We start from the raw sequence: 12,320 nt of genomic DNA, 5'->3' as shown, positions 1-12,320 counted from the left end.
CAGCACCTGATGGGGAGGGAGCTGTCCTGTCCAGAGCTCACCTCGCTGCCTTATTAAAAGGGCAGCACCAGTTCGTGCAGTGGGGCCCTGGCTGGTGTGGGATGCAGGCTGAGCACCTCACCTAGGGCAGGAAAGAGTGTTGAAAGGTGTGTGAAGTTGAATATCACCACCTTAACTCTGTGTCTGGAGACTGCTAATCTTGAAGAATTAGAAACGGAGGTTCCATGCTCACCAGCAAGGATACCCTTGCCTTACAGACTCTGTTTTCCTTCTAACGGAAATGTTATTTTTAGGCTATCACGTACATGCAGCATCCAAACTTGGTAACTTCCCATTTATGAAGAGTTGATTATATGCCAGGCAAGCCTTAGGCATTTTACATGTCACTTAATCCTTACCAATGTCACATTATTATTCCGTTTTTCAAAGATACAATTTGAGGCTCAGAGAGGTTGAGCAACTTGTCTCAAGTCACACAGAGAGTCAGTGGCCGAGCTGGGATGTTAGTCCAGGCCTGGTGGCCCCAGAGCCCGAGTTGTCATTTCTCTGTCCCACAGCCTGGGCAAAGTCACAAGCCCAGACACAGTCACCTTCTGAAGAAAGTGACTCCAAGCTCTGTCATCCTCATAAAAACCTCAGGCCTCATGATTTCTTTTTCTTTATTTTTTTTTTTTTGCATAGTTTTTTTTAATTTTATTGAGATACAATTGACATACAATAAACTACATATATTTAAAGTGTACAATTTGATATTTTTTTCTTGTTAGTAATGTATATATGGCAATCCCAATCTCCCAATTCATCCCACCCCAACACCCCAGCCCCCCACCCACCACCCCCACTTTCCCCACTTGGTGTCCATACATTTGTTCTCTACGTCTGTGTCTCTATTTCTGGCAGTCCTCATGATTTCTAAATGACACCCAGCCTAAAACCCAGGACCTGGTTTTGGAGCTCCAAGCCTCTCTCTAGAGCTGGAGCTCTAGGTGGCCTGGAACATTCTCTAAAGGAATTCCAGCCCCTCTTAGGGAATTTTAAATGGTAGAAGAATAAAGGAAGGGGCAGGCCGTGTGAGCTGAGGATACTGTCTCCAGACGGACTGAGCCCCTTCTTGGCTCATGTGAGACCTTTGGGAGAGTGGGATGTGGGGTGTTTATGGAGGGGCGAGGAACTCCCCCCTTCTTCTTGCTGGTGCCACATTCGTGTGTACCCACGTTCCACACACTGCAGATGACCTGGGCATGTCCCTGAAACTCTAAGGAAATTGACTGGATGAGAAATATTCCAGGAACTGCACATAGAACCACATTTCAAGGGCCTTTCTCTGCTGGAAGGTTCAAGCTGTTGTTACGAAGGGCCCTGAGAGATAATAGAAAATACATACAGTCGACCCTTGAACAAAGTGGGGGTTAAGGGCACTGGCCTCTGCACCCTTAAAAATCCGAGCATAACTTTACAGTCAGTCCTCCCTATTCATGGTTCCACATCCAGGGAATGGTAGAGTGCTGTATTCATTGAAGAAAATCCAGGTATAAGTGGACCTTGAAGAAAATCCAGGTATAAGTGGTCCTGGGCAGGTAAAACCCATGTTGTTCAAGGGTCAAGTATATATATTGGTCTCTGCTCCTGGTTCCTGGCACAGAGTTCCCAAAACCCTTGTAATTTCCTAAGTGATAAGAGTACCAGGAGCACCTTCTGTTCTAATGTGGTGACTCTGGGGGTCCTTGATGACTCCTGGATGGGGGCTGGTCACCAGGAGGACCAAGCCATGATTAGAAGCTTGGAAGTTTCAACGCCACCCTCCATTGTCCAGAGAGGAGAGAGGGGCTGGAAATGGAGTTAATAATTGATCATGCCCACATGAGGCAGCCTCCGTAAAATCCCAATAATACGGGGCTCAGAGGGCTTCCAGGTGGGTGAACATGTCCACATACCAGGAGGTGAAACATACCAGGAGGTGATGCATCCCAACACGACGAGGACAGAAGCTCTTGTGCTTAGGACCCTCCCAGACATCATCCTGTGTATCTCTTCATCCGGCTGCTCATCTCCATCCTTTATTATATCCTTTATTTTTTTTTTTTTGGCTGTGTTGGGTCTTTGTTGCTGCATGTGGACTTTCTCTAGTTGTGGCGAGTGGGGGCTACTCTTCATTGCAGTGCGCAGGCTTCTCAGTGCAGTGGCTTCTCTTGTTTCGGAGCATAGGCTCTAGGCTCTGGGCTTCAGTAGTTGCAGCACACAGACTCAGTAGTTGTGGCACCTGGGCTTAGTTGCTCTGTGACATGTGGGATCTTCCCAGACCAGGGGTCGAACCTGTGTCCCCTGCATTGGTAGATGGATTCTTAACCACTGCACCACCAGGGAAGTCCCTCCATCCTTTATCATAACCTTTAATAAACTGATAACCCAGAGAAACCCATAATTCAAAAAGACATATGTGGGCTTCCTAGGTGGTGCAATGGTTAAGAATCCTCCTGCCAATGCAGGGGACACGGGTTCGAGCCCTGCTCCAGGAAGATTCCACATGCCACAGAGCAACAAAGCCCGTGTGCCACAACTATTAAGCCTGTGCTCTAGAGCCTGTAAGCCACAACTATTGAGTCCGTGTGCCACAACTACTGAAGCCCACGCACCTACAGCCCCTGCTCTACAACAAGAGAAGCCATCACACTGAGAAGCCTGTGCATCGCAACGAGAAACAGCCCCCAGCTAGCCACAACTAGAGAAAGCCTACAAGCGGCAATGAAGATCCAACACAGCTAAAATAAAATTAAAAAAAAAAAAAAGACCTGTGTGATCCATGAACTTTCGTACAACACACTGTGCAGGAAGTTTGTACAGCACACTGTGCAGGAAGTTTGCTTTAATCTGTCAAAGAAAGGCAGAAGGAGCGTTTGCAATTAAGCTCTTCCTGAACACGAAAGCTTTTCATTTTCATCTTGTTTAACATCCTGATTGGAAAAGAAAAAAACATCTCCCATCAACTGTTCACAATTAGAACTTTTCTTTCTTTCTTCAAAAAGTATTAAGGGGAGTTCCGTGGCAGTCCAGTGGTTAGGACTCGGCACTTTCACTGCTGTGGCCGGTGTTCCATCCCTGGTTGGGGAACTAAGATCCTGCAAGTCATGTGGCACAGTCCAAAAAAAAAAAAAAAGGAAAAAAAAAAATGGTGTTAAGTACCTACCATGAGACCAGCCTGATGAGAGATGCTGAAATGTAGAGCTGAAGCAGCACGTTCCTTGAGTTTACAATCTTACGATTCAGTGAGTGTAACATCACATGAGTAACCTCATGAGAACAGTGACGCTGGTTCTCTGGGGGCAGAAGAGTGTGGTGAGCATTCTTTCTCAGGGAGGGGGTCACGGGCTCCGTTGAAGGGTACAGCAGTTCTACCTCCAGAGTGCTTAAGAGCAACCAAGACCTCAGGCTAAAGACATAGTAAGTCTTATTTTACTCAGCACTATTGTGAGATATAAAATGCCAGCTCATTAAAGGTTTTGATTAGTAAGGACTTTGTGATCCGTGTGGTATACGGGTCCTCCATTTGGGGAGGGTTAATATTAATACCCACTCAACATTAAAACAGACTTTCATTTGAACTTGATGATGATCAGGGCACTTCAAAGCCTCTGAAGAAGTGTGGGAGACACAGCAGGGAAGATTCAATGGGAAGATTAATGAAAGGCTATGAATTTGAAACTGAGGATACTGGCTTCAGTGACCCACTGCAGCTTTTATGGGTGGGTGGACGTATGAATGCTATGGTTTAGAAAGATTAACCTAGTGGTGATGTTCAGGGAAGAGGGGCTAAAGCTAGAAGAGCAGCCAGAACAGGTGCAGTAACTGAAGCATGGAATGACTGTGGCGATGTCAGAGACAATTTTGAGTTGTTTGGTATCCAAGTAGGAGGCGCAGAGAACAGAGAGCGGGGGAAGGGTGGTTGAGGATTTTGCAGCGCGCATCTTAGGAGCATCAACCTTAGGCCCACGTAAGAAAGGTGCTTCTTTAAAGGCTCCCAGCCTGGCCCTGTTCTAGCCATGTGTCTCCCTATGGGTGAGACATTTGTGAGGTCAAGGGGATATGGCCACCCCAAGACAATAACCTTCCCCCTCTCTGGACTATTCTGGGTACCTGAGAACCTCAGTTCTCTCTCCAAATAGCCCAGCTCATGGCCTGGTCCTACACAGGCTTCTTCTTCCCTGGGTCCATTCTCTGAAGGCTCAGTGACGTGGCTGGTGTGTGCACCTTTAGGCCTGAGTGGTGGCCAAAGGGCAGCTGTTTGTAGGAGGTGTTGGGTGAGTGGATGAAGCTTGAATTTCCTGGATACAGTGTCCCCGTGCCTGATGCATGACCCCTCACAGTGTAGGATGGAGTCAAGGGGGTGTGTCACGGGCAGGGGCTAGGGTCATCCCTTCCAGTACCACCAAGGTCTGGCATGGAACTCCTATGAGTCTGAGAATTCTAAAAACCCTGACCTTCCAGGTCATTCTCATAAATGTATATTTGTAAGGTATGAAGATAGACATATGGTTTAACAGCTTATTGGCTTAGTTTATAACTTTAAAACATTTAGCTATATGACTCCCCTTTGTACCATTGCCCTACAACTATTAGATGTGGGCCTGATTTTTAGCCAAACCTATTCCTTATTTAGTTTCTCAGTGTGACTCTTCCAAGTTTTCTCTTTGCTGAGGGCTTACCTCTTGGATTGTCTCTTAGGATATCCAGAACAATTCTTTTTTCTTTTTTTAATTTTTATTGGAGTAGAGTTGCAGAACAATTCTTTTGTTAATTGGCTAACCAGCTTTTTTGTTATTATTCATTTGTAATTCCTTGTACATCTCAGTTATGAGTCCTTTGTCAGATATATACATGTGTATCTACACACACACCAAACATATTCTACTCTGTGGCTTTCCTTTTTATTTTCTTTTTTACATTAATTAATTAATTAATTAATTTTTATTGGCTGCATTGGGTCTTTGTTGCTGCGTGAGGAGTTTCTCTAGTTGCGGAGAGTGGGGTGATACTCTTCATTGCGGTGGCTTTTCTCATTGCTGTGGCTTCTCTTGTTGCAGAGCACAAGCTCTAGGTGTGCGGGCTTCAGTAGCTGCAGCACACGGGCTTAGTTACTATGCCACATATGGGATCTTCCCGGACCAGGGATCGAACCTGTGTCTCCTGAATTGGCAGGCAGATTCTTCACCACTGTGCCACCAGGGAGGTTCCTTTTTATTCTCTTGATGGTGTCTTCTTTTTTAATTAATACATTTATTTTTTGCTGTATTGGGTCTTCGTCGCTGCACATGAGCTTTCGCTAGTTGCAGCGAGTGGTGGCTACTGCTTGTTGCAATGCATGGGCTTCTCATTGTGGTGGCTTCTCTTGCAGAGTACGGGCTGTACGTGCGGGCCTCAATAGTTGTGGCACATGGGCTCAGCAGTTGTGGCTCACGGGCTCTAGAGTAAAGGCTTAGTTGCTCCACAGCATGTGGGATCTTTGAGGCCCAGGGATTGAACCTATGTCCCCTGCATTGGCAGGCAGATTCTTAACCACTGAGCCACCAGAGAAGTGCCTTGATGGTGTCTTTTAATGAATAAAAGTTCTTAATTTTAAGGTTGCCAGTTTATCAGTTTCTTCCTTTATTCATAGTGATTTTTGTGTCCACTTTGAGAAATCTTTACCTAGTGGAAGATCATAAAGATTTTTCATCTTTCTGCTTTCCTCCAACAGCTTTATTGCTTCACCTTTCACATTTAGATGCATTATATCACAGTGAATCTGTAACTAATTTTTGTGTGTGGTAGAGGTCAAGATGAATTTTGCTTATCAAGTGTGTATCTATTGACCCAGCTGCATTTATTGAAAAGTCCACCCTTTCTCCTCTTGATGTGCAATGTTGCCTTTGTTATGAACAAAGTGACTATATATGCATGGGCTCTTTCCATTGGTCTATTTGTTTCTCCTTGTACCAAAATCATACTTTCTTAATTACTATAGCTTTGTACTTAAATATTATGATTTTATAGTTCTTGATATCTGGTGGCGTTAATTCCTGCAGCTTTCTTGGTCAAGATTCTCTTTGCTATTCTTGGTCCTTTGCATTACTGTGTAAATTTTACAATTGCCTTGTCAGTTCTCAAAAATAGTTCTATTTTCTATCTCCTTGGCTTCTTCCCTTATTCTTTCTTTCCTTCCACTTATTTTAGGTTTGATTTGATATTCTTTTCTAGTTTCAGAGATGAAAGAGATGATAATAGAGATGAAAGCTTAGATAATTGATTTTTAGTCTTTCTTCTTTCTCTAACATGGGTACTATAGATTGTAAATTTCCATTTAAACGCAGCTTTAGCTGTGTTCTACCAGTTTTGATACACTGTATCTTTATTACCATTCCGTAAAAAAAAATTTTTTTCATACTGTAGCGATTTCTTCATTGACTCTCATGGACTATTTAGAAGGGTTTCACTTGATTTCCAAGCAGTTTGATTCTACTGCAGTCAGAGAAACTACTCAGAATTATTTCAGTCTTTTGAAATTTGTTGAGGCTTATCTTATGATCCAGCATATAATGAGTTTCTGTAAATTTCTTACAACATTTTGTTCCACTATTATTATTGACTGTGTATCCTGCCTCTAGGAGAAGGTAACTGCAAATTCTAAGGTCCAGACTACCAAGAAATGCACAGTACTTCATTTACATATGGTAAATGAAGATATTCATATATCCACATGGCCGGGCCTAATGCAAAGCAGGATGGAAACTGAATTTTCAGACATGGTGTTCCCTCTGTAAGACTGCAAGCTGTTGCATGCAATCTTCCAGCTAAGCAACTCCAGTTGAGGAAAAAGAGAGAAAGTCTTTCTCCATAGCTCAGCTAGAAAAATGCCAGAGAGAATCAGATTCATCACATTTGGATCTCTCTCCTATGTTTTACCAATCACAATGGCAAAAGGGATGGAGTAGTCCTGTTGGGCCAAGCCTAGGTATTCAATTTCCTGTGCCCAGAATGGACAGTGTCAATCCCACCAAAATCACATAAAATGGGTTCCAAGGGGAAATATGGGTTGGTTCTATTATTAAGAAAAGGGGTGCTGTACAAAAACTAAAACAAAAATGATGTTCACTACAAAAAGGCAGGTGAGAAAAAGGAGACAAGTACTGCTGGATTTGGGAATTCAGAGGTCACTGATGTTCCTAAGGAAATCCAAGTGGCAGAGAGAGAGGCCAACTTGCAGGGGTGAGTGGGTTGTGCAGGAGGAATGAGTGGGTAAAGCAGAAGGGGCCACGATGAATGTGGGTGTCACTTTCAAGATGTCTGGCTGTGAAGAGATGCAGCTCCAATGTCTGGGCCTGAGTCCTCCAAAAAGGTGGCCCTGGTACAGGGATTTAAGAGCAAGCAGTTTATTTGGGAAGTGATCCCAAGAGAGGTGGCATAGTAAATCAGGAAAACGAAGAAATCCAACAAGAGAAGGTGTATAAATAAGCAGGTTACAGCTGTGGACAACTGGAACGCCTCTGCAGACGACCTTGAAACAGATCCCAGCACTCCCGGGCCTGCCGCATTTCTCCTGTGAGCGAGCTTCCCACAGCCAGTGAATGCCTCCAGGTGGTGGCCAGGCTTGTGCGCAAAATAGGCAAGTACTCGCCCCTGGGAATTTGGGCAAAATGGGAGAGAGAAGAGCGCTTTTACAATATGCTAAGTATCAACAGATACCTTGAGCACAGGGAGAGCAGTACGGGGTGAGGTCCCAGGATATTCTTTCTCTAAAGAAGAGTAAGAGATGTGAGGCGCATGGCTGATGTGGGTAATTTATGGGGAAGCGTAGGAAGTTTGCGGGAAATCTGACAGAGTCCTCTAGCTGTCCTTCAAATGCACCAAAAATTGTTTCCTAAAAGGAAGGTAGAGTGAGATCAGGTTCGAAGAGACTTAAAGAACCACCCTCCCCCCACTCAGAAGAGGAAATCCGTCCGGAGAAGAGAAAGCGACTGACTCAACGCCGATAATCGGCAGGGCTGAGCGCAGGGCTCCCCAGGGCCTGTGTGCGAGTGGCTGGCGGAATCTAAAGTCACCCCCTGGCTGTGAGCCACCCAGGAGGTCTCAGCAGGTGAAAGGAGCATTAGACTCAAAGGAAACCAACAGCCACCGGAACGCTTCTGCTTCTCTGCGGTCCTTAAGCAGGAAAGTAAAAGAAGTGCATCTTGGACACAGGATGGGGTCTTAAACCTTTTTGTTTTTATCCATAAAACGTCCCTTTGGAATAGGTGGAAAGCTGCAGGAGCAAGCCCCCTAAAAAGGGATCTGCCGCTGGCACCGCCTCCCCACACCCGGCAGTGACCCAGGGCTCAGGGGGACCGCCCCAGTTTCCGGTCCCTCTGCAGGACCGGCGCCCGTGCTGCGCTCACGCCGCACCCCCGCTCGGGCAGCCCCCGCACCCTCCGCCGCCGGCAGCCGGCTCAGGGAAGGTGCCGGGCGCGCCCCCGGCGCACAGGCCCCCTCCCGCCCGCCGCGGGGCTGGCCGCGCGGAATCACGGGGCGGAGGCGGGGCTGCGCCGGCGGTGGGCGCGGCGTCCGGGCTGCGCTCGCTGCTCAGGCCGACTCGCCGGCGCCCGGCCGCGGGCCGCGGGCCGCGGGGGGAAGCCCAGAGGCGCGGGGGGCGGGCGCGGGGGCGCGGCCGGAGCGTGCGGGGCGGGGCCCGCGGGGCCGGGGGGGCCCGAGCGCGCCTGGCGCCCGGGCGGCTCCCACGCTGAGCCGCCGCCTGGCCGGCTGGTGCCTGCGGCGGCTGCCGGGGCGGCCCGGGCGCGCGGCGCTTCGCCATGTACACCTTCGTGGTGCGCGATGAGAACAGTAGCGTCTACGCCGAGGTCTCCCGGCTGCTGCTCGCCACCGGCCACTGGAAGAGGCTGCGGCGGGACAACCCCAGGTTCAACCTGATGCTGGGAGAAAGGAACCGGCTGCCCTTCGGGAGACTGGGTGAGCTCCCCGGTTTCGCGCCCTCCCGCTCCTCCCGGTAGAACGGGCGCTTTTGTCTTAAGGTCAGAAACCTTCCCCTCCGTCGTTCCTCGGGCGGATAAAAAACATGCATCCCTAAAGGGCCAAGCCGGTCGTCTTTCATGCGTTCTCGTGTCCTAAATCGAATTCAGGGCGGGAGTGGCGGTGCGGGCCCCTGGGACGGCGGCTGCCTTCTGACAATGACCCGGCCCTGCAGCCCTGGGGGCGTCGGTCTCGGGGGCGGGGAGCCGAGGCCGCGCCTTCTCCAGATTCCCGGGGCCCGACGCCCCCAAATCGGGCAGGTCAGCTGGGCCGATCGCCAGGAGGGGCGAGGCTCCGCGGAGCCGGCGGCTGACATCAGGCTGGAGTCATCTTGCAAATTTTCTCCACCGGGGATTCCGCCCTGCCTGTGTTGGCGCGGGAGAGGTGCCTGTGTGTGTTGAAAACCCTGAGGATTCAGCTTCCCGAAGGCTCAGATAAACCGTCAGGGGATTTGGATAAGACCTCTGGATTCTGAAAGCAGGGGCTTCAGCCGTGAGCCAGGCCCGGGGAACGGCGGAAGGGTGTCTGATTTTAGACCTTCCCTTAGTTTCACCAAAGAACACGTTTTCACAATTGCGCATTGAATGCAGATTTTACGTGACCCTAGATCCTCTACCCTACTCTCTCCGAGGGAGTTCCCTTCATTCGCACGGTTGAAGCTGGCATCACCACATCTACATCTTCGCCTGTAGGAAGGGGCTGGGGAAGGACAGGACCAGCGGCTCCTTTTTAGATGACGTAATCCAGAAGTTGTGCAGATCACTTCCATTTACATCCCATTGACCTGAACATAGTCTCATGGCCTCTCCTCACTGCACAGTCATCCGGGAATAGCAGCCTCGCGCGGGGTCGCCGTGTGCCCTGCCAAAATTCCCCCAGGGTGCGGACCCCATCCTATTGCCAAAGATAGAAGTGGAGAATCGATAATTAGAGAAGTCATCTCTGCCTTGGAGAGCATCCCAGAGAGAGCAGTGTTCTATGTCCAGGAGAGGAGACAGTTTTTAGAAATAGGTGTGGTCAGAGGGTTGGAGAGGTTGAATAAGCAAAGACTGAAAATAGCCATTTGGAACTGACTAGCCCTTGGTGAGCTTATAGAGAGACCACAGTCGGGTGCGTGCCTGTAGAATTGTAATGATTTGAGGAATGAAGGGGGTTTCAGCAGCCCTCAGCAAGAAGGATGCCTTCATTGGAAGAAAAAAACCTGCTTATAGTTGAGAATATTTACTTCCTCCTTGCTCCATCTGCTTCCTTGCCTGACATACTTTCCTCTTTGAACTGGGCAGTGCCTGGCTGAAAGAGCTTAGGTGGAATCCTAAAATTAAAAACTGACAAAAATGGCTCTGTGAGGGTGGAAGCAGGGGTGGTCCATACTGCTGTGGGACTCAGGCTAGGGTGTAGGAGCAGAATCCTAGAAGGTCCAAATCCAAAACAGGTACCATGAAGTCAGCAGATGCTCAGTAAACATTTGGTTTTTATGGGAAAGAAAACAGCATCCCGATTGGAGTTTGGGATTAGCAGATGGAAACCACATATACATATGTATATAACTGGATCACTTTGCTGTACACCAGAAACTAACACAACATCGTAACTCAACTATAGTCCAATATAAAATTTTAAAAAAGAGAAATTCTAAAAAGAATATCAGCCCAAACAAAAGAAAACAAAACCCTATACTTCAATAAAACAAAGTTTTTAAAAGGTTAGCATCTTAAAAAAAAAAAAAAAGAAAGAAAAAGAAAAACAAAACAGAAGAAAAAACCCAGCATCCCAATAGCATCCCACAACCAGATGGTTATATGCCTTCACTGTTAAGGATATTTACCTTTTGCACAATTCAAAACCCAAGGAGATGACCCAGCCAGATAAAGGCCAAGGAATGCCGGTGCCATGAGGATGTGAAGGTGGGCATTTCAGGTGTGAACCAGTCCATCTGTCCCAGGGAGATGGTGAGAGGTAGTTAGTGCCTGAAACCTTTATTTGATTGTATGCTGTTCTCAGATTTATTATTTTTACCTCTGGCATCTTCAATTCAGACTCCCATCATTTGGTTCTACTTTTGTATTGCTGAAAACTCAGTGCATTTTGTTAAGATGTTAAACATAAATCGAGGCTTTTGTAGAGATTATCATACTCAGTGAAGTCAGTCAGATAGAGCAAGACAACTATTATATATCACTTATATGTGGAATCTAAAAAATAGTACAAATTAATTTATTTACAAAACAGAAACAGACTCACACATAGAAAACAAACTTATGGTTACCAAAGGGGAAGGAGGGAGGGATAAATTAGGAATATGAGACTAACAGATGCACACTACCATATATAAAATAGATAAAAAGGATTTACTGTGTAGCACAGGGAACTATATTCAATATCTTATAATAACCTATGATGGAAAAGAATCTGAAATATATATATGTATAAATGAATCACTTTGCTTACATCTAAAACAAACACAATATTATAAATCAACTATATTATAATAAAGTTTTAAATTGAGGCTTTTGTTTTTACTTGTATCCTTTTTGCCCTTATTTATTTATTTATTTATTGGCTGCACTGGCTTTTTGTTGCTGTATGGGGCTTTCTCTAGTTGCGGTGAACAGGGGCTTCTCTTCATTGTGGTGCATGGGCTCCTCATTGGGGTGGCTTCTCTTGTTGCAGAGCACAGGCTCTAGGTGCGCGGGCTTCAGTAGTTGTGGCGCATGGGCTTAGTTGCTCCGTGGCTTGTGGGATCTTCCCGGAGCAGGGATCAAACCTGTGTCCCCTGCATTGGCAGGTGGATTCTTAACCACTGCACCATCTAGGAAGTCCCCTTTTTGCCCTAATTTTATAGAGGAGGGGGCATGCAGTACAATATTTCGGAAATGAGTTTCCCTGTGAAGATGCACAGAACATCCTCAGGGCTTCTGAATTTACAGACACAGCCTCTTCACTACCTCCCTTCAGCTTCTAGTAGCTCTCCTGAAAGAAGCTTGCAGAGGGAGACATGCTTGAGAGCAGCAGGATCGTAGTTCTACTGCCTTCCTTGTTGGCTATAGAAAGCGAGGGTAGTAACATCAAAAGCCTGACTGTTTAAGTCCTCACTGTACAGAGATGGCTAAATCCACAGGTGTTAAGTCAAGAGCGGGGTGTGGTGGGGATCTGGGAGAGATGAAAAAGAAAATACTCTTCCACCCTAAGAAGAAGGAACAGTGGCAGCAGTGGTCTTTGGCAGACCTACGATGTTGGTATCATAATGTCCACTCTGGGGAGGGAGAGAATTGCCAGTGAGGTGCTGA

At 47.1% G+C, this 12,320-nt stretch overlaps 1 protein-coding gene across 2 annotated transcripts in view; it reads left to right on the top strand.

The window, feature by feature from the left end:
* The first annotated feature begins 8,638 nt into the window (after positions 1-8,638).
* TTL (tubulin tyrosine ligase) overlaps positions 8,639-12,320 on the top strand; it is a 37,506-nt gene continuing 33,824 nt past the window's right edge. The window contains exon 1 of one of the 2 annotated variants that reach the window (XM_057742261.1): positions 8,639-8,973. In XM_057742261.1, coding sequence (XP_057598244.1) covers positions 8,817-8,973 — 157 coding nt within the window. In that variant the 5' untranslated portion in view covers positions 8,639-8,816. The remainder of the gene's footprint in view (positions 8,974-12,320) is intronic. The other variant, XR_009054748.1, reaches the window with a different exon arrangement.

Source organism: Hippopotamus amphibius, chromosome 7, assembly GCF_030028045.1.
Source record: "Hippopotamus amphibius kiboko isolate mHipAmp2 chromosome 7, mHipAmp2.hap2, whole genome shotgun sequence".
Lineage (NCBI taxonomy): Eukaryota > Metazoa > Chordata > Mammalia > Artiodactyla > Hippopotamidae > Hippopotamus > Hippopotamus amphibius.
The sequence above is the reverse complement of the archived record's forward strand: the minus strand, read 5'-3'. Positions and strand labels throughout refer to the sequence as shown.